Source organism: Centrocercus urophasianus, unplaced genomic scaffold (assembly GCF_019232065.1).
Source record: "Centrocercus urophasianus isolate 14NV4802_14NV808 unplaced genomic scaffold, USGS_Curo_1.0 seq_28, whole genome shotgun sequence".
Lineage (NCBI taxonomy): Eukaryota > Metazoa > Chordata > Aves > Galliformes > Phasianidae > Centrocercus > Centrocercus urophasianus.
In genome coordinates this window covers 2,150,245-2,170,875 of record NW_024884844.1, presented here as the reverse complement: position 1 = coordinate 2,170,875, position 20,631 = coordinate 2,150,245, and the positions used below count along the sequence as shown (strand labels likewise).

The 20,631-nt window shown below is 39.7% G+C and overlaps 1 protein-coding gene across 1 annotated transcript in view; it reads left to right on the top strand.

Annotated features, from left to right (window-relative positions):
* The window catches only part of CNTNAP5 (contactin associated protein family member 5), a 201,282-nt gene that overhangs the window by 155,983 nt on the left and 24,668 nt on the right, over positions 1-20,631 (top strand). Inside the window, exons 15-19 of the mRNA XM_042827016.1 lie at positions 2,264-2,391; positions 2,559-2,729; positions 4,780-4,998; positions 11,615-11,854; positions 13,352-13,576. Coding sequence (XP_042682950.1) covers positions 2,264-2,391; positions 2,559-2,729; positions 4,780-4,998; positions 11,615-11,854; positions 13,352-13,576 — 983 coding nt within the window. The remainder of the gene's footprint in view (positions 1-2,263; positions 2,392-2,558; positions 2,730-4,779; positions 4,999-11,614; positions 11,855-13,351; positions 13,577-20,631) is intronic.

Genomic DNA, 20,631 nt, shown 5'->3' with positions numbered 1-20,631 from the left:
TTTTTTTTTTTTTTTTTTTTTTTTACAGCTGCAGGAAGACAGTGATTTTTACTGCAATACAGATCACTGCTAGTCAAACAAAAGTTTACATTATTTTTTGAATTGAAATGAATTTGCAGGAACACCCCATGAATGTTTGGTGAAAAATCTTTTTATTTTTTAATGTAAATGCCAGCTTAGTTATTCCTGTGTATACTGCATATTTTATGTGCTCTTTCTGTGCGTCTTTCTGCCTTTCTTTCATTCATTCTGCCTACTCTTCTTCCTTCCATGCACACAAAAACCTCATTTAATTACCCTCATAAGAAATGCAGATCAGCTTTTGTTACAACTGTTTCACAGTCTGCTGAGAGCATTTGCCTTAGCTTTCAAAGGTTGATGCAGTAAGCTATATGGGAATGTTTATGATAGACCTTAGTAGAGAGATTTAGAGACCATGTATTTTTGATTCATACATGGTACCTTTCCGTGTTACTCTTTATTGAATGTATCTCTCTGCTTTCAGTAGAGTGGGAGTTTCATCTTTCTGCACTTTCTAATTAACTGGATGTCAGACACCACCTGAAGCAAAAAAAAAAGTTAAGTTTAGAGAAAGTACCTTTACTTTACTCCTTGGAATTACAAGACAACTAACTGTGCTGCATGCAGTTAGAAACAATGAAAAACAAATGAAATATTTACAGCCTTTATCAAAGAGATGAAAATGCCCCTTCTATTTCTTGTAACATTAATCAGAATAGGGTACTTAGCAAAGTAAACACCTGAGGTTGTGTGTCACAGCACAGCTGTGTTGTTCATTTTGATTGTTTCTTTGCTGAAATGCCATCTCTTCCCACAGCTGAAACCATAAGGAGGGGTATGTTTGTGGATGGTGGCATTCTGAGCCACATAAAGCTAATCTGGGAACCTGCTTGTGGTGTCAGACTTCTCAGCAATGGTTTCATTGAAGAAAGGAAAGCTATTTCCTGAGGCTTTCTTTCTTAATTGTGTAAAAAAACAGAAGCTGTAAATTTGGAATTACTGTTATCTTGTATCTGGTCACTCTTGCTGTGCCCATGTGCACCATGTAGTCTTAGACCTGTGAGCATGTGAGTGAGAGCAGACCCTGCATACAGGTTGTTTGGATCTGCAGAGCTGGGGTTCCTTTTTCTCCAAAAATACGGAGACCTGGTTCAATGGTCTGACAGGTCTACGTGCCCAGATTCACAGCAGACTTCATGCCTGAGCAAAAGAGATGAGAGAAGAAAAGCTCATCACTGTGGAGATGAGATGTAATCGCACTTGTCTTTCCATGATCAATGGATAGAAAAATATCTCCAGAGGGGGTATTTCAGCTCTGGTAAGGTCAGGTTTGGGTGCCTGAGGGACTCGTTGAAGTTCAGGAAAAAGGGTGGGATGAATGCTCATCTGTACACAGAGCCAAAGCTACTGAATCATTTCAGGGACCAGAGGGCTGCCATGAAATGTCATGCGTCATTCTGAGGACGATGGTTTCCCCAGGGCTCTCAGACTAAACAGAAAATGATCTTCTCATTCCTCTTCCTTTTTAACAGCCATGTGTAGGTTACAGCTGAGCAATAAACACTGCTGATACAAACAAAAGGCTGTTGTTGGGTGTTACAGTAAATCAGCCTTTATTGTTTCAGTTGCTGAACAACAATTTCACAGGTGTGTACTCACTCTGCCAATTCAACCACCTTCATAGTGTGCTGAGTCAATTATGTGCTAGCTGTCTCGAAGCTGGATCAAACATAGTCTGGCTGCCCATGCTAACAGTATGCTGCAGCTGGTATCTCATGTTCCCCTGCTGCTAGGACAAACCATAACGCCAGAAAAGTGCCATTATCTGTCTCTGGTTAACTTAACAGGAATGCACATTGAGCTTATATCACATCACAACAAATTCATCCTGCTGAGGAAACCCACTAGGGTCTGTTTTACATTAATGTCCATCACATAGAAGAACAGCACTCTACCTCTTCTTTACCATCATTCTGCACACTAAAACACAGCTAGAGTTTATACCATGTCAACATGCAGCATCTTCACAACTGACCAGCACTGTGTATGAGAAGAGCACTGTGTATGAGAAAAGAGCACAATCGTGTACATAGGTATCTTAAGCAATGGATGCTGGTCACAAGTCTTCTAGGTAAATCTGTAAATGTCTTAAGTAAGCACCTTTGAAATATTGCCTTCTGTGAGGAATGCTGGGCATCTGTCTGTGCTTAATGTCTCTTTTTGTTTGTTTATTATAATCCAGGACAAATGATACCGGCCTCCTTGCTTTCAAAGACCATTTGCCCGTAACTCAGATAGTGATCACTGACACAAACAGATCAAATTCTGAAGCTGCTTGGAAAATCGGTCCTTTGCGTTGCTATGGAGACAGTGAGTACTAGCTCTTCTCAATTTCCATAGGTACAGAATGTTCCCATTTTTGTGTTTTCTTTTATTTCATTTTTTAAACACATTTCATGAAAGACATCTTTCCACATGCAGCTCACAGCTGCTGTCCTGTGCCAATTAACTATAGAGAAAGGGGGTTGTGTTTACAGGGCAGTTCTGGAACGCTGCTTCCTTCAACACAGAGGCTTCCTACCTGCACTTCCCAACCTTCCATGCTGAGGTCAGTGCAGACATCTCCTTCTTCTTCAAAACTACGTCTCTCTCTGGAGTATTCTTGGAAAACCTTGGGATGAAAGACTTCATACGAATTGAAATAACATGTAAGTTTTAAGATGGAGAAATTACAATTTGTTTCCCAGTTTGGCAGGAGTAGAGAACTGAGAAGGATATTTTTTCGTCTGTCATGGGGCAGTTGGAAGAGGTTGGCGGGGGTGAGACGTAAAGAGACTCATTGGTCTAGACTTACTTCCTCCTGTCAGTGTTTCCCTGTATAACCTTGGTCAGTTCATATCACTTTGTGATTCACTATGTCTTTCCTAAACAGAGAAGTGATTACATTTACATGATTTTTCCCTATTTTAGCTCATTGGAGGAAGAACTACTTGGCAGATACACTGTAGGCTGTAATTTTATTTGAGAGATGAAAAATTTAATACATATAACTCTTATAGTTACTTTTATTTCTGTGTCAATGATATATGCAGTGCAATGCAACCTCAGTGTTTCAGATGAATTTGATTGTAGGGTACAGTACTATGAGAGTGTATGAAGGACATGGTGCTAGCATGGAGTAAGTCATTCGCAGCAGTCATTCGTAATGGGCCTTGAATGCTCCGAAATCCATTAAGTGACTGCAGTATGACTGCAGCTTAATGTGTAAAAGAGACGAGTAAGGAATATATTTAGTGAGTAGATTTACCTCATTCCAGTTCTGATTACTTCAAATTTTTATTAGTGGCAAAAGGGAACTGTGGTTTTGACATGAAATATTACTTCTGTTTTCCGAATTCTGTCAAACTTAGGAAAAACAAAATGAGTGCTATGCATTTTATAATATGCTTATAATAACCCCAACATAAAATTTAATATAACAGGGCCCTAAGGCCCTTTGATTCATCAAACCAATGATAAATGTCACGGTGCGTTATCACAAGGTAATGAGGTATGATTTAATGCTAACTGCGCATCTAAGTCCTATTTGGATGTACTTTGGTGTACTGCATTTTATTTGCAGGGATACGGAAAGAAAAATAGGCATTTTGGTATCAAATATGACAAATACGACAAGTTACTAAAAGGATTGTTTAGTGAAAGCTTTAGTGTATGTGTTAAACCCGTGCTTCCCAAAAAATGACTTACTTTAAAGTTTGGGGAAATACTTTTCTCTTAAACATACACTTCTCATTAGTAGTTTTATGTTGTGTTTCTTGCTGCCAGATGGAATTTGCAGCCTAAAGGCCTCGTATCAAGGAAGCTCCACAGACCAGATGCTTTGAAAGGAAATGGCCTTTTTAGCAAATGCAGGGGCTCAGAATAGATCTTTGTCTATCCCTATGGAGTGTTTCCTAACTTAAGTGTCTAAGAAGTGGCTTCCAAAACCAGACCTATCCAATTTGTGGGGCTTGAAATAACAGGTTTTTATGAATTTTCAATCCTCAACCTTGTGATTTTTGTGCGGTCTGTGGACCTTGTTCTTATTCTTTCTGATGTCTTCAGCATTATAAGAAGAGGGAAAAATAATAGAACAAGAATGCTAAAGAGTTCTGGCACCCATTCAGGTGGCTTGCAGCAGAGTGAGATAACACTCCCTCTTATGACTGTTATTTTTCGTGTTACCACTGTGTTTCTAGGATCCTTGCTATCTCTGGACACCAATTAGAGATTTTTTAATCTGTGCATCCCTGCTCCTTGAGTCAGGCTGATTCATGCAAACAAATGCTTGAGGTTCTCTTCTTACCGTATAGAACCACATTTTATTCTTGTTAAATACATGTATTTTGAATATTTAATCAAAAAGAGCTCCTCCTTCATCCTTTCCACTGTATTAGCATTATTTGTTCAAATACTTTTTGTGACGTTAGTACAGAATTTGACATTTTTACTTCCAAAAGAGAACAAATTACAATTTGTAGTGCAGCATGATTTTTCTGTTTAAAAAAAAAAAAAGATATCTGCAGCCAAGCTTTGTTACAACAGAGATCACACAGTGAGGCCGCAGATTCACATTTACATATAAGCTGGGGGTAAGACGTGGGAGGTAAATAACGATAAAAGCTAATGGACCCTATATTTATGTAGGATTTCTTGAGGTCAAAAGCACTATTTAATTCAGACCATCACTTTCTCTTTGTCTCTGTTTGTCTACTCCAGCCCCCAAAGAGATCACCTTCTCCATAGATGTTGGAAATGGCCCTGCAGAAGCAACCGTGCAGTCTCCCACACCCCTGAATGACAATCAGTGGCACTATGTCCGAGCAGAGCGGAACCTCAAGCAAACCAGTCTCCAGGTGGACAACCTCCCTGAGAAGGTCCTGGAGGCACCTGCAGAGGGGCACTTTCGGTTGCAGCTCAACAGCCAATTATTTGTAGGTACGAGCCATTTAAGAGCTTCAGCAGGTGTATGCAATATTTCTATGTTCATACTTTGGTAATGCTCCTATTGTGTAGCTGAGCTCGGGTGTGGTGAACTAATTCTACTGCCTCCTCTTTCCCTCCAGCACAGACTACACAAAGCAAACCCAAGCTACTACCTACACTTAGCACTTGCCAAAGAATTCACTCTTTCCTCTTCTACATTACTGATTGTGTAATTTACTGTAGGAAATGTGATCCATCTTTTGTGATGAAACGTAAAAGGCGTGCATTCAAGTAGGTTACTGTGAGATTGCAAAGGGTCTTCTTTTTAAATATCCAAACACTACTTTTCTGAGTAGTTTGCACTGTGGTGGGAGTGGGTTGTAGCCCATTTCTTATTCAGAGCCATGCAGATAATTACAGATTCTTTCCTTAAAACAGATTCTCATATTTGACTGAAATGCTATGCTAAGTGTCAATCTACCAATTAGTTTTAATGAAATTTACCTGCGTATCCACATCCTTTGAATTAAGAAGATTTTGAGGCATTTAAGTTAGCTATAGCATACACGTGCAATCATTTCTGGGCTATGAACAAAAGGAAAGAGTTTGTTAATAAATATATATGCAGTTACATCAATGGCTTTCCCTCATAGCAGTTGGTTCAAATGTTCTCTGATAAAACTTGGCTGAAGAGCTCACTTATTTTCCATTAAGACTCACAGAGCAGTGTTTCTGCTTTCAAGTGAGAGGCAAAGTCTGGAAACAGTAAGGATGAAAAGCTAAACACCTTAGAAACACCAGAGAAATTTAACCAAGGTACTGTTTGCAAACAGAAGACATAGGAGTATTTTTTGTGTGGACAGAGTTTTGCAAAATTTTAGTCTACTTCTTTGTAAAGGAGTAAAAGTGAAGGTATTATCATATGTCATTATCAGAATGTGACCTAGCTGCTTCCTATCTCACATCTGGAAACAGTATCTGCCTATAAGCTTTCTTCTCTGCAAAATGAACAGATTACTTGAACCAACTTCACAGTGACTTTAATGTGGTGTAATCATTGAATTGCATCGTGGAAATCTGGGGTAGTTAAGGACCCCCAAAATTTGAGAATTGTGTCAACAGAAACTTTTATCAGTAAAGACAAATGCAAAGCCCTGTACCTGGAGCAAAAGTGTCATTCATCCAAACAAGCTGCGGATTGATTGGATGGGTAGCCACTGTCCAAAAAAGGTCCTTTTGGTCTTGATAATTAAGTGAATTTTAAAGTGTGCCCTTGCAGAGGTGAAGACTGACCACAGACTGGGCCAATGAACAAAGATGTAGCCCACAGGCTGCAGCAAAGGAATGAAAATAGTGATCTTCACAATGAGAGCAGTGCAGGACTGAAGCAGAGAGACTGTGGGATCTCCATTCTCAGAAACAATCAAAACTTTCTTGGAAGAGGCCCTGAGCAAACATGATCTAACAATGAATGTAGCTGGGTTTTGAAGATGAGGTTGGACTAGTTGATTTCCAGCAGTGACTTCCATCCCAACCTATTTTCCCTGATTTTACTTAATATTAAAAAACCTTTACAATAAACTCGGTCATAGTTACTTCTCAGCTGAGGGATGAAAACTTCTCACTGCGCGGTAATTTGATTGCTGTTATCCATCCACACTTTTACTGAACTCTGAACAAAAGGTTCAGTAAAAACTGATGCTTTTAAGAGTTAAATGTTGGCCCTTAAATCTACCACAGAAAGCCTTAATGGAGGTCAAAACTGTCTGTAACCATCTGAGTTTTTCTAAGCGTGAACAGAAGAGATGGAAACCTGAACAGTCTTTTCATTCTAACATTGTCCCTGGGTCCTTCAGGGAAAGGTGGCAGAAGTCCAACAATGCACAGATGTGGAGTCATTTGTCTCTGCTGAAGATCTCATTCCAGTCTCTAATAGAAAGCAACTGATTTAATACCTGAACCACAGCAAAAGAATTTTATCCGATCTGAAAAATAAATACATAAACAACATTGATTCTATTTAAAAGGACAGAAGCAGCAACACATAATATTATTCTTCTCTCCCCCTCTTAAGTCCCCATAACAACATTTGTTTTTGCAGCATTATGCATACTGAGAGTGATTAAGGAGTTTCCACAATCAGTATGCACATTCTTAATTAATAATCTAACTGACGTGTTTTGCTATCTTAAAAATGTTTCAAATATACTTTAATCTCCTTGTTTCCATAGTAGAGTTAGCTACTCATTAAGATATAACCTCTTTTTTTTTCTTGATTCTTCTTCAGAATCAATTCATACATTTTATAAATCTCATAAAGAAAGCTCAATGTCAAGAATTAATTCAGTTTATTTATCTTTTGGAAGGATTTATTGATCCTTTGAGTGAAGGAACTATAGTAGTATCATGTAGCATTATGATGATGATTGAAAGGAGACTCACTGTAGCGTTCAAACTGTGGTCATTTTCACATTACTTGAGAGCCATCGGTGTATGTACAGTATACTTGTGTCAGTTTTGTCTCTATTCATTTTGGGAAGTCATATACAGTAGATCGCATGTGTGAGATAAATTTGGACTTTTGTAAAATTTGACTATGGGGGCAACTGGCATCTAATATAAATTTAAATGAGTTCTGCTAATCTGGATCAGCTAATTCCTCATCAAGCATTTCTACCTGTCTTCTGACCAAGCTGTTTAGTTCATTTTGCTCAGATTTTTTATCTTAACCCAAGAATCAAACATCTTTAAGATCATGTATAACTGAATGATTTTGCTCCTTGCATTTTGTGTTCATGGTGGTTTTATTTTGTTTTAAAGTTGGCCTGAAGAGCAAGCCAACACTTTCTGTAATTTATTGTGAAGAAAGTTGAACAGAAGCCTTCTCCGGAAATCTTAAAAAAGCTGTCAATTATAGGCAGCCTTGGAGGTGTGCTTCATTTACTTCTGATTCAATGATACTGAAGTTCTGAGCAAGTTAATTGGCCTTTAAATATTTCCTAAGGATTGGAGTTAAGAAGGCCTGGCTTTCCTTGGAAGTGTATGTTGAGATTGACCAACTTTGGGAGATTAAGGGTTTGCTGAAGATTTTCCAACAACTAAGCACATAAAAAGATTTCTAGTTTATATGTGTTAGGCTCTTTTATGCCTAGTAAGCGCTGAAATCACACTTTAGTCTTACTGAACGGAGATTGTAATGCTGTTTCTTATTTGCCTCGCTACTAGTTTTTGTGAATTATGGGAGAACATTATATTCTCTCCGTTAAATTCGGAAAAGGAATTTAAAAAGACTGGATTCAGAGATAAAAATAAACCACGTGTATGTAAGTAAGAAACTAAATTTAAAAAATTCAAATCACAATAAGGGTCCAGTCCTGGATGGAGAAAATACTGATTGTGAGTTAATGCAAAGATGTGTCCTGAACACTGAAAGATGTGAGCTTCAGTTGTCTCAGAGGGATGCTGACTGTATTCAGACAGTGAGTTCAGCGTTGCTACATCGTGATTGCTCTAGCAGAGAAATTCAGATCCCTAGAGACTACAGGCTGAATCTAGGAATTTCACTGATTTGTGTCTATGCTAATTTTGAGTTGTGCTTGTTCTTCAACTTCTGCCTGCCTGGGACACTGCTAGGCTCCAAGTCAATTTTCAGCTTGCTCTTGTGTACTTCTGTATAACCATTGGTGTGTTTAATATTCCTAATCTGCAATTTGATGGTGTAGCTCTGAATGTTACTCATATCTTATTGATACAGAACTGACGTCGCATATCTTAGATTCACAGTGCTGCCTGCTAGAAACTTTCCTCACTCACCTAAAGGCCTTGAGTTCCACAAAGTAGCCATAACTTGTTATTTGCATGCTAATGCAGCCACAGATATTTCTATTTTAGAGCTTATACAACACTGCAGGTTGAGAAGTTCACACCAATTTTACACTGCCTGGAAAGATGCACTCACGTGATTTTTGTTTACCCAAGGCCTCTTACATAGATTAGTATTGTATGAAAGGAATTGATAGAGCTGTTTCAGATCCATACGCTCATACTACTCTGTTTTGCAGAAATGCTAGGATCACTTCTTTTCATACCATCTGTTCTCCATCTAGGTCTGTCCTGACACTGTTCATTACTCAGATATGGACTTACATCAGTGTTCTTGACTATTTTGCATTTTGCCAGGCTGGCATCTTCCCTGCATATCTGTCTTGGGGATGTGTTCCCCCTTAGGGGAGCAGAACCTAAGCATTTGCTCCAGCTGAGCATGTCAGCATGCCACATGCTGTGTGCAAGAAATCATCAGTGCCTGACATTACTGTAATTCCACTGCAACAATGATTTCTTTCACATGTTATTCAAAATAAACCACAGAAAATGGGCTCTTCCTTTCTGGACTTACCTGGACTCGAAATAGAACAGTACAAATCTAATCTCTCTCTTTTAACTCCCTCTCACCCATAGCAACACAATATGACTAGCTTCAAATTCACAATTCTTTTTTTTATTCCATCACTTCCTATAAAAGTCAGACTATATTCTGTACAGTTTGAGTATATTAAAATATAATTTCTCTCAGTTAAAGGAAAACAGTTATGCATAGTCATTAAGAGTAGATTCAACATAATATATACAATTAATTTATTTTTTGTGCAGTTAATTCTCAAGGCACTTGTGTATTTATCTAGAAAGCTTTTTTTCTATGGCTGCTCTCGTTAAAATAATTTAGAATAAAAACAGTCTGCTTAAGGCTAGCACTGGCACACTTTGAGTATGTGAAAGACTTCTGAGATAGAATTCTGTGTGCGCGCATAGCGAAAGGAAAAATGAATTTTCATTGCAGTATGTTGAGGATTACTTAAAATCAAACAAGTTGAAATGTTAAAGCAATCTAAAGGAGTTGGAAACCCATTTCTCACTTTTTTTTCAGAGATTATTTGGAATTTAACTGCTTCATACTGCTAATCCACAGCAACAGGTTGGATATCCTTGCACCTGGTTATATTTCTTCTGTTAAATTTTAAAAATCGCCATACAGAGAGCAAATCCCAAACAAATTTACAGGCTATATAATGTCAGCTTGACCAAACTATGTGCAGCTGTAGGCCAGTTTGGCACAAGACTCGATCTGAATGGAAAGGCTAAAATCCTTCCTTTTTACAAGGACATTACTAAAAATTTTGTGTGATGTGTTTGGTTTTGAAACAAAATCTCCAACAAAAAGGGTCAGGTGTGCACAATGCAGCAAATGCAGAAGGCCCAGTTGTTATCTTCAGGGGGCCTGAATATAAGTGAGCTAACATTTGTTTGTCTGGAGAGAGTAATCGGCAAAAGGAGATTGTGAACATATTTGTTTCACTGTGAAGGGTACCATAAACTTAGTGTAAAGTAAGTATCTCACACATTCACACATCTAGAACTTAGTTATTCTAATTCAGATCCAGTATTTCAGCTATTAGTGTAACAGATACAAAAATATGTCAGAATAATATGGCAGAACAATAGGGTTTTGGTGAGATTGCTTTTCAGACTGCTATTTCATTCTCATCGTTCTCAGAAGTCTGCTTTAATTAAACAATTTATGAGAGAACAGATGCTCTTCTGTAAGGACTCATCAAAAGATCTGTTATCTCATGCATTTTGATATAGAACAAACTTCTATAGAAGAAAAATTTGGAAAGATAACTTTTCATATTCTTTACTTATTTACTGGTGCATCACCAAAAAAACTAGCATTTCAGAACTACAAGTGCTATTAACTCTTTGGCCAGAGTTTGATTTCGTAGTGGCAATCAAAATTGCAGTGAATTCAGAAGTAAAGCATTGGCAACCACCAAACAAAGCCTACAATATCAAAGATGTTGATATTTTCACAGTCTATCATCAGTAATTATAATCTCTGTGAGAGACCATCTCTTAAGGCAAACTGTTTTCACTGTTAGCAATTGCAGTGAGTTGATAAGAACGTAGCCTGTCGAGACTAGACCGTGCTCTTGCTGAAATCCGTACATCTTTATTCTTCATTAGGAGATGCAGTTGTGTTTCACGGTTGTAATAAATTGCAACTGTAACCCAAAGTCACATTTCTTGCCTACAACAAACGTTCACGTGCAACATCGGGTTGATCAGTCATGCATAAATTCTGTCTCTAAAGTCATTTCCCTTTATCCAGCAAACCTGGTGTTGAACACAATTCATCTGTGCTATCTGGACTCATCAGCATGTGTAACTCATCTGCTGTTGGAATTAGGGTGTTATTTGTACTCTGGCAAGAAATAAAAAAAAAATAGTTTGGGATTTCTCATGTATTAGATGGTATGCAGGCATATGATAAAGAAGGGTTTTACCAAATGAATTTGCATTTTAAATACCTAACAAGATGGTAGATAAGGCAGAAAAGAATGGCAATTGGAACCTCACACACAGCTTTAGTCCTTTCTTAAAGGAAGAGACTCTTAGTTTCCTGGCCTGTCTGTACATCCATCTTTTGCTACAGTGTGCACTGATACATAATAGGTAATATTTTAAAGTTCTATGGATTGCTGTTTGTACCTCTGTATTTGTATCTTCAGGGCTTTGATTATTTTGTGGGCTGTTCAATGAATGCATTTGATTTTTTTCTTCTCTGTTTCAGGAGGAACAGCTTCCAGACAAAAGGGCTTTTTGGGATGCATTCGATCTCTGCACTTAAATGGACAGAAACTTGACCTTGAAGAAAGAGCTAAAATGACTCCTGGTGTTAAACCTGGATGTCCGGGGCACTGCAGTAGTTATGGTAATCTATGCCATAATGGAGGAAAATGCGTGGAGAAGTACAATGGGTATTCTTGTGATTGCACCAGCTCAGCCTACGAAGGGCCCTTCTGCAAAGAAGGTAGGCAAAGAGCTTTGATTTGAAGTCTTTAGTGGTTTCCGAATGTCTGTAACACAATATCATCCACATCAGCTTGTTGTCCACTGTACTACGAGGGGATGTTCTAATAAGAGCTTTCCCTTGAGCATTAAGTGTTTACCTTAAGTGGACTTGAATTCCTCCACTTGATGACTTCAGTACTCAGAAATTACAATAATGCTAGTTTTACTGTTATTTAAATTATAGACAGTATCACACTATGATTCCTCTATTCAGTTGCATATAACGTGGTCCAGACATTTACAGACAGGGCTGAAAGTTTCACTGACAGTTCTCTGCCTGTGTCTGAATGTTTCATTTGCTTGATTTTAAACTTCATCTTATTTTGTCCACCTTAAGAAAATAAGATCTTTACAGAGATCTAAGCAATGGTGTGACAAAAAGGGGGAGTCTTTTTACGTTTGTCGTGATCCCTGTCTCAACCCATCTAAACTTGGCCATAAGAAGAATTATCAAAAATAAATCCAGAAAGAAACTGATTTGTACGGTTCGCTTTCTGAGGATCTTGTCCACACTGAACCTGTTTGCTAGCTTTTAGAAGACATTGCCAACACCTGAAAAAGGAGTGGGGCAAATAAAGAGCATCCAATTTTGATAGCATGCTCTTGGAGAAAAGAAGAAACCACCGAAATCCCTTTGCTTAATAGCAGCAAATTGCAATGCTAGTATTTTAATTTCCATGACTGTCCCTCATCTTACAAGTGTGACAGGTTGACTAAGTGGATCACATCATCTGCTAGTGTAAATTGGCTTAGTTACACTGAAGTCCATGGAACTGTGCCCACTTCCATGAGCTGAAGATTTGACACCAGTGTCATGAGAGGCATAGCAAATAACCATGTAGTATACTGTTAGGAGATGCTGCTGTAGAGGGTAGATCTACTTTACCGGAAAACAGCTGTTGTAATTTGCATGTGTTTTGTGGCCAAATTACGTTGTGCATCATGAAAACACAATATGAGTTCTTGTGTTCTGAGCATCTAATGGCAGTTGTTTCTCTTGGAGCTGCTGCTCTCCCTCAGTGACTTTCTTTGAATTAGTGTGTTGCTTTAATGATTATTTTGCTTAAAAAGAAGACCAGAAAGGACAATTATGTTGTTGTCTTTTCTGTGGGGGGAAGATAGAGAATATTGCCCAACAAATTAACAGTGAGAAGATGGTAAAACTAACAATTTATTTGACTAACAAACTCTTTGGGCTGTTTGTAGAGCAATGATTCAAGCACTATAATAGTTGAATATATATGCTTGCCTGTATATATTGCCCTTCTCTGTGTCAAACATACAGTCTGTGAGGAAGGGCTTTCTGCTCATCCAAATCAAGGAATGTTGTATCAGCCAGGTCAAGAGCATTTCGCAGTGTTCTCTTTCTGAGGCGGCCAGTTTGTGTGCATACCTGTCTGAAATGTCTGAAAATGCAGTAGCTGAAACTGTTCCTTTGGTTTATATATTCTTTCAGAGGTTTCTGCTTTATTTGAAGCTGGCACTTCTGTTACCTATATTTTCCAAGAACCTTATCCTGTCACAAAAAACGCAAGCACTTCAAGTTCTGCCATTTATGCGGATGCCATCATGTCCAAGGAAAATATCGCATTTAGCTTTCTTACGGCACATGCTCCAAGCCTTCTGCTCTACGTCAACACCTACTTTCATGAATATTTGGCTGTGATTCTCTCCAAGAATGGTAAGCACTCTTGATTTGCTACCATAGTGAGACCTGTGTGAACTGTGTTTTTTTGGGAGAATGCTATCTGCAACTTTATCAGCTTTGTGGTATTCAGCTCACGCAAATAGCCATCAGTCTTGTTTATGTCGTTTTATTTGGCATTCAATGCTACACTTGCCTAATTGATCTTTGAATAATCACGTTGTTGGGGCTTAAAACGTGCTTTGACTCCCATTTGGCAAGACTGTACAATGGCAATTCCCTGCTATTTATTCCACAATGAGATCCATTAGATCTCCAAGATAAGGGAATGAGAAATTCCATGACTGTACATCAACACTTGGTGCAGAAATATGTTATCGTTTTATCTTTTGCATTCTTTCTTTCCTTGTTTATTTCTCTTTATTGCATTATTTCAATGGAATATGGCCAGTATCTATGAATATTAAAGCCAGAGAATGTCTCGATCTTCTAGGTTCATAGTCAAGAACACCAGGGGTAATGTCATTAGTTATTAAAAGGTACACGGTATGGGGACTTTCTGAAAAGATGTGAAGATTTTAGGGCATAGACCTTATGTATTCTCAGTATGAATCTGGCTCCCGAGTTCTCACAGTGCATTCAGAAAACTCAATCTAGCCACACTTTATCCTACTCAAAAGACAATGTTTGAATTGTTCAAGAGATATCAGTCACTGGAGCAGTGGTAATGATGAGTAAGCTTGTTGGTGAGTCATCAACCTGTGGCAGAAATGGAAAGTTTATGCTATATGCTTGAATATGCACATTTGACTGAATGACCCAGTCCACAATGAAACTTCACAAATTCCATAACAGCTGGGGTCTCAAGTGTAAAGGGGGAAAAAAAAACACCTTTTATTCTCTATATGGACTTTGCTGTAGCTTACCTGGTTATGTAACAGTATTTGAGCAGGCACGGAATGAGTATCCAAATGTCCTGGACCCGTCTCCCACTTTGCTCTTAGAGGCAAGCATCAATGTTCATGATTCTTAGATATATGAATATCCCAGTGTGTAGATTCATGGTTGGAGGGGTTAGTCCCTGCTGAGGTGAAACCTTGGAATCTACTTCTCAGTTACACTCAGGTCTTTTTATTCCAATCAGGCAATCAAAAATAGCCTTAAAGTGAATGAAAAAGTAATATCCGATCACTGCAATATTACTATTACTAAAAGCAATATTCAGATCACTGTAATGTAGTGTAAAATAGCCTTAGAACCATGAGCCAATTGCTGTTTATTGATGAAATACTACCAACTGCAAACTGCAGTTGTGAGGTCTCTGTTCTGGAGTTTGGAACTCCCTGACAGCGGTTGGGAAAGGAGCTGGGATCAGAACACTGAGATTTCTCTTAATAGCTCAGGAAGATCATAGATTTTACAGTGTCTTGCATTTTGGCAGCTGCACCACTTGCAGATCTCCTCTTTGGTCCAGAAAGAGATTCAGATTCTCAGCACTCCCTTAAATTAGGTGGAGCAGCACTCAGCACACTCGGAATCAGGAATCAATTTAGACAGCAGTGCCTTTCTCATCTCTGTACCTCTCTCTAATCATTGTAAAATGAAGATAACATTAGTTTAAAGGGTTGGTGAGCAGTTAGGTTCCAAAATCCTGAACTGTGAAATATAGCACTGTGCTCAAAGAATTATTAGGATAACTAGGTGACCTTGATTATGTCCTGAAAGTCTCTTTCAGAGTTACTCTGTGGCTTTCTGTCAAGACAGTCATTTTAGTCATGTATATTCTCTGCATTTTGTCATTAATTTAGTCATTTTTAAAAAAAATCTCCTATGCTCCTATTTTTCAGTCATGTTGGAATTGAAATTATTCCAATGAAAATGATGTTAAGATATGTTACTCTTCCTTCCTCCAAGAGGTTTATGCTTGCCATAAAGTTACTAGACTATGAATAATAATGTCCTTTGTAGCATTAAAAGTGAGTGCAATTCCTTCTCTCTTATTGGCTCATTTTCAATGTATTTGCTGAGCCTGGCAGTGTATAGCCGGACCTAGATGGGCCTGTATTGGATAACTGATAGTTACATAAATGTTACTCTCCTGGTGAAATAGACATTCTGATTCAAAATACGAGTAGTGGTGTTCTTTGCCATAATCCTAAGACTCTTTCTACTTGTTAAGAAAATATATGTCTATGTATATATTTCAATGCTTCGCAAGCTAACATTTTAAAGTATTTTTTAAGCTGCTACTGAGATGTCCTGTTAGATCCATTTTCTGTTATCCATAAAAGAACCGCAAATTAGTAGTTAATAAAAATAACAATAAGAAAAACATTCCTGGTATTTTAAGCTTTTCATGTTAAATTATTAACATAAAACAAGTAAAATTAACTGTGAGGGTTGGTTATGTTTGGACAGTATCGAAAGGGGCTTGTGTGAAAATGAACTTGTGTAGACAGCTTGCATAGTCAGGTGTGAAATATTCCCTGTAAAATCAATTGGCTTCAGTAAAATTAATAAATAATCACATTTAACCCCAAGGCAGTTTCCAGTGTCAGTCTGTAAAGGAAGTCATATCATTAGAACTTGCAGTACATATTGATTGAGACACCAGAATTACGGTTGTAAAATGATTCACTTAGAGTTATCCGTTAGGTCAGTTTCAGATTTAGGAATGGAAATAAAATATCCTCATTCTTGGTCAATGTTTTATGTATGCGGCACACTGTCAGGCAGGCAGAAGGCCCTTCCAGTGTCTTGGTGTCGTAGAGGACAGGTACTCAGAACGAGGTAAAGGTACAACTGATGTTGGGTACCATCATGTGTCCGTTTACAAACGGCCATTCTGGGTCTATACAGATGACCTCTTTCTCTAAAATTAGATGCTCCGTAGCACCTGGAAACTAATATTTATAGAAGCAACCCCCATCCAGAAATGTATCTACATCACAGTATTGTCCTTGTCTCATCTGAAGAATTCATACCATGAAATCTTATGGGCAAGTTTTCAAAAGTTGATGTTTTTAAAGATGGCTCAGTAGAGATTCTTTGTGTCATTAGTTCGTTTTTGGTCTTCTAAATCATGCGTGCTCCTTTGAAAATGTGCTCAATAACATAGGCGTTGTCTTCTCTTCCCCAGTTCTACCTATTATATCCATGGATTTTTAAATTATATGTATGTATAAATGAATGTATGTTGTATACATGTGCATACATATTATTAACTTACAGCCATTTTGAAGAGGACTTTTTCTAGCATTTTTTTCAGAGGATGCATGCCCTTGAACACCTGTATTTTTAACACTGATTAATTGAAAGATTAGAATCGAATAGTGAGGAATCTGGTTTAATTAATTAGAGGGAAGAAATATATTCATACCTTATAAAACTGCGCTCTCTTATGAGTAGTGCCAAGAGCTCATGTGCTTTGAGATCTTTCACACTTGACAAGCGTCTGAATAATTTGATTATACTATATATAATAATCTCGGGAACCATCACGGACCAATTAAAGGTCAACAAGGGGATCAGGCCTAGTCAGCATGGGTTTATGAATGGTAGATCCTTTCTGACAAACCTGATTTGGGTGGATGGGGGGAGAGCAGTGGATGTAGTCTACCTTGATTTCAGCAAGGCATTTGATACTGTCCCCCACGACATCCTTATAACAAAGCTGAGGAAGTGTGGGATAGATGAGTGGACAGCGAGGTGGGTTGAGAACTGGCTGACTGACAGAGCACAGAGGGTCATTGTTGGTGGTGCAGAGTCCGGTTGGAGACCTGTAACTAGCGGTGTTCCTCAGAGGTCTGTGCTGGGTCCGGTCTTGTTCAACATCTTCATCAATGACCTTGATGAGGGGATAATGGCCACCCTCAGCAAGTTTGCTGATGATACGAAGTTGGGAGGATTGGCTGACACGCCTGAAGGCTGTGTTGCCATTCAGCAAGACCTGGATAGGCTGGAGAGCTGGGCAGAAAAAAACCTGATGAGGTTTAACAAAAGCAAGTGTAGAGTCTTGCATCCGGGGAGGAATAATTCCATGCACCAGTACAGGTTGGGGGATGACCTGCTGGAGGGGAGCTCTGCGGAAAGGGACCTGGGTGTCCTGGTGGATGACAGGTTGGCCATCAGCCAGCAGTGTGCCCTTGTGGCCAAAAAGGCCAATGGCTTACTGGGGTGCATTAAAAAGAGCGTGTCCAGCAGGTCGAAGGAGGTGATTCTCCCCCTCTGCTCTGCCCTGGTAAGACCTCATCTGTCTTGGAGTACTGCATCCAGTTCTGGGCTCCCCAGTACAAAAAAGACAAGGATCTCTTGGAAAGAGTCCAGGGGAGGGCCACGAAGATGGTGAAGGGCCTGGAGCATCTCTCCTATGAGGAAAGGCTGAGTGAACTGGGTCTGTTCAGCCTTGAGAAAAGAAGACTGAGAGGGGACCTGATCCAGGTCTATAAATATCTAAGGTGTGGGGGGCAGAATGGCGAGGCCAGACTGTTTTCAGTGGTGAGTGGAGACAGGACAAGGGGAAACGGCTGGAAACTGCAGCATAGGAAGTTCCTCACAAATATGCGCAAGAACTTCCTTACGGTGAGGGTGACGGAGCACTGGAAAACAGGCTGCCCAGGGAGGTGGTGGAGTCTCCTTCTCTGGAGATGTTCAAGACCTGCCTGGATGCCTACCTGTGCGACCTACTGTAGGGAACCTGCTTTGGCAGGGGGGTTGGACTCGATGATCTCTGGAGGTCCCTTCCAACCCCTACAATTCTGTGATTCAATTCTATGACAAGGTGACCCACTTAGTGGATGAGGGTCAGGCTGTCAATGTGGGGTCTATCCGGACTTCAGTAAGGCCTTTGACAATGTCCCTCATAACATTCTCGTGGAGAAGCTGGCTGACCATAGTCTGAATGGGTGTACACTCCGCTGGGTGAAGAACTGGCTGGATAGCCAGGCCCAAAGAGTCGTGGTCAATAGAGTTGGATCTAGTTGGCGGCCGGCCACAAGCGGTGTCCCCCAAGGCTCAGTACTGGAGCCGCTTCTGTTTAACATCTTCATAGATGATCTTGATGAGGGGATTGAGTGCACCCTCAGTAAATTTGCAGATGACACCAAGCTGGGAGGAAGTGTTGATCTGCCAGAGGGGAGAAAGGCACTGCAAAGGGACCTGGACAGACTGGATCAACGGGCCAAGGTTAATGGCATGGGTTTCAATAGGTCCAAGTGTCGGGTCCTGCATTTTGGTCAGAACAACCCCGGGCAACCCTACAGGCTTGGGGAGGTATGGCTGGAAAGCTGCCTGATGGAAAGGGACCTTGGTGTACTGATGGACAGTTGGCTGAACGTGAGTCAGCAGTGTGTCCTGGTGGCTAAGAAGGCTAATGGCATCCTGGCTTGTATCAGGAATGGTGGGGTGAGCAGGACTAGAGAAGTCATCCTGCCCCTGTACTCTGCACTGGTGAGGCCTCACCTCAAGCACCATGTTCAGTTTTGGGCACCTCAGTACAGAAAGGACGTGGAGGTACTGGAGCAGGTCCAGAGAAAGGCAATGAGGCTAGTGAAGGGCTTGGAAAATCAGCCCTATGGGGTGAGGCTGAGGGAGCTGGGGCTGTTTAGTCTGGGGAAGAGGCAGCTGAGGGAAGATCTATTACCCTCTTCCAGTACTTGAAAGGTGTGAGCGGGGCTGGTCTCTTCTCACTGGTGACAGGTGACAAGATGAGGGGAAATGGCCTCAAGTTGCACCAAGGTAAGTTTAGGTTGAATGTTAGGATACACTTCTTTACAGAAAGGGTGGTTAAATACTGGAATAGGCTTCCAAGGGAGGTGGTTGAATCACTATCCCTGGATATGTTTAAGAGCGGTTTGGATGTGGTGCTTGGAGATATGATTTAGCAGAGGATTGTTAGAGTTAGGGTACTATGGTTAGGCTGCGGTTAGACTTGATGATCCTTGAGGTCCCATCCAACCTGAGTAATTCTATGATTCTATGATACTGTGACTGTGGACAGAGTTGTGGTGCAGCAGAATTGCTGCAGAAGTGCTGTACCCTCCAGGGTTATCAAAGTAATTTGAAAGTCCGGTCCGTTTATAAATAGCTCTCGGCAGTACCAACATTATAGAAGGGCACTGTGTTATGCAAACACAGCTGATCACCACTTGGAGATCATCTCTGATGGGTATTGGGCCTATTTTAGGGGAGCAGAGCCTGCTTGCTTGCTGTAACTGCTGCATTGATCCCCCATCCAAAAGATTAACAGTGATGCAGTAATTGCAATAACAGTGCTGTAGAACTTTCAAATAATAGCGCCCATTACCAAGCTACAGAAAATGGCTAAACAGCTCTAATTAGCCTTTTCAATGTGTCAGTCCACGGAAGTTATTCACATCACGGGAATCTACTGCCAAGAATTTTTTTTGTCTTTCTCAGGTTGAATTTTCACTGTGCATTTTGGCTAATTTTCATGATTTCAGTAAATTACCAATAACTTAGTATTATAATGCACTCAGCTTGATACCTAAAGATAGTAATTGCTGGGGGTGAGGAGGGGGATATGTTAGGATGGAAAATGTGTCTCTCTCTTCTGCATTCTTCCTTCCCCCTGCAAGTAATCAAACGCAACATGAATATAATGAAGTACGTTTGTCTAGAAAATGCTTCCCTATGCATTCTCCAGTCTCAGCGCGTCTGGATTTCTCTGTCTCCAAACCTAGCGATGAAGCAGATAGTTATCATCAAAGAAAAAAGATAGAATCTCAAACTATCCTAGAGTGATTGAAAATTTATCTGAATTTATTATCTGACCTCCTAAGAATCTAAGCGGTTTGAGTCCTTTTTTCTATCTCCATTCTTCTACCCAGGACCTACTGGCATTTGAGCAAGCTCTGTTCTCTATTTTGGAAAGCAAGTCTCTGAAATTGTGTAGGAAAGATTAAAGGCAAGAAAAAAGCACATTACAGGCAAAAGTAAAAATGAAAACATCTTGTGAAGTTATTCAGTGAGGTCTGAGATATGCAGTGTATAGAAGCAGGGCCTAGATCAACTTTAGTGACCTCTCCTAAAAGCTCTTGAAGTCAAACCATGCTTAAAGTAAATAGGAAAAT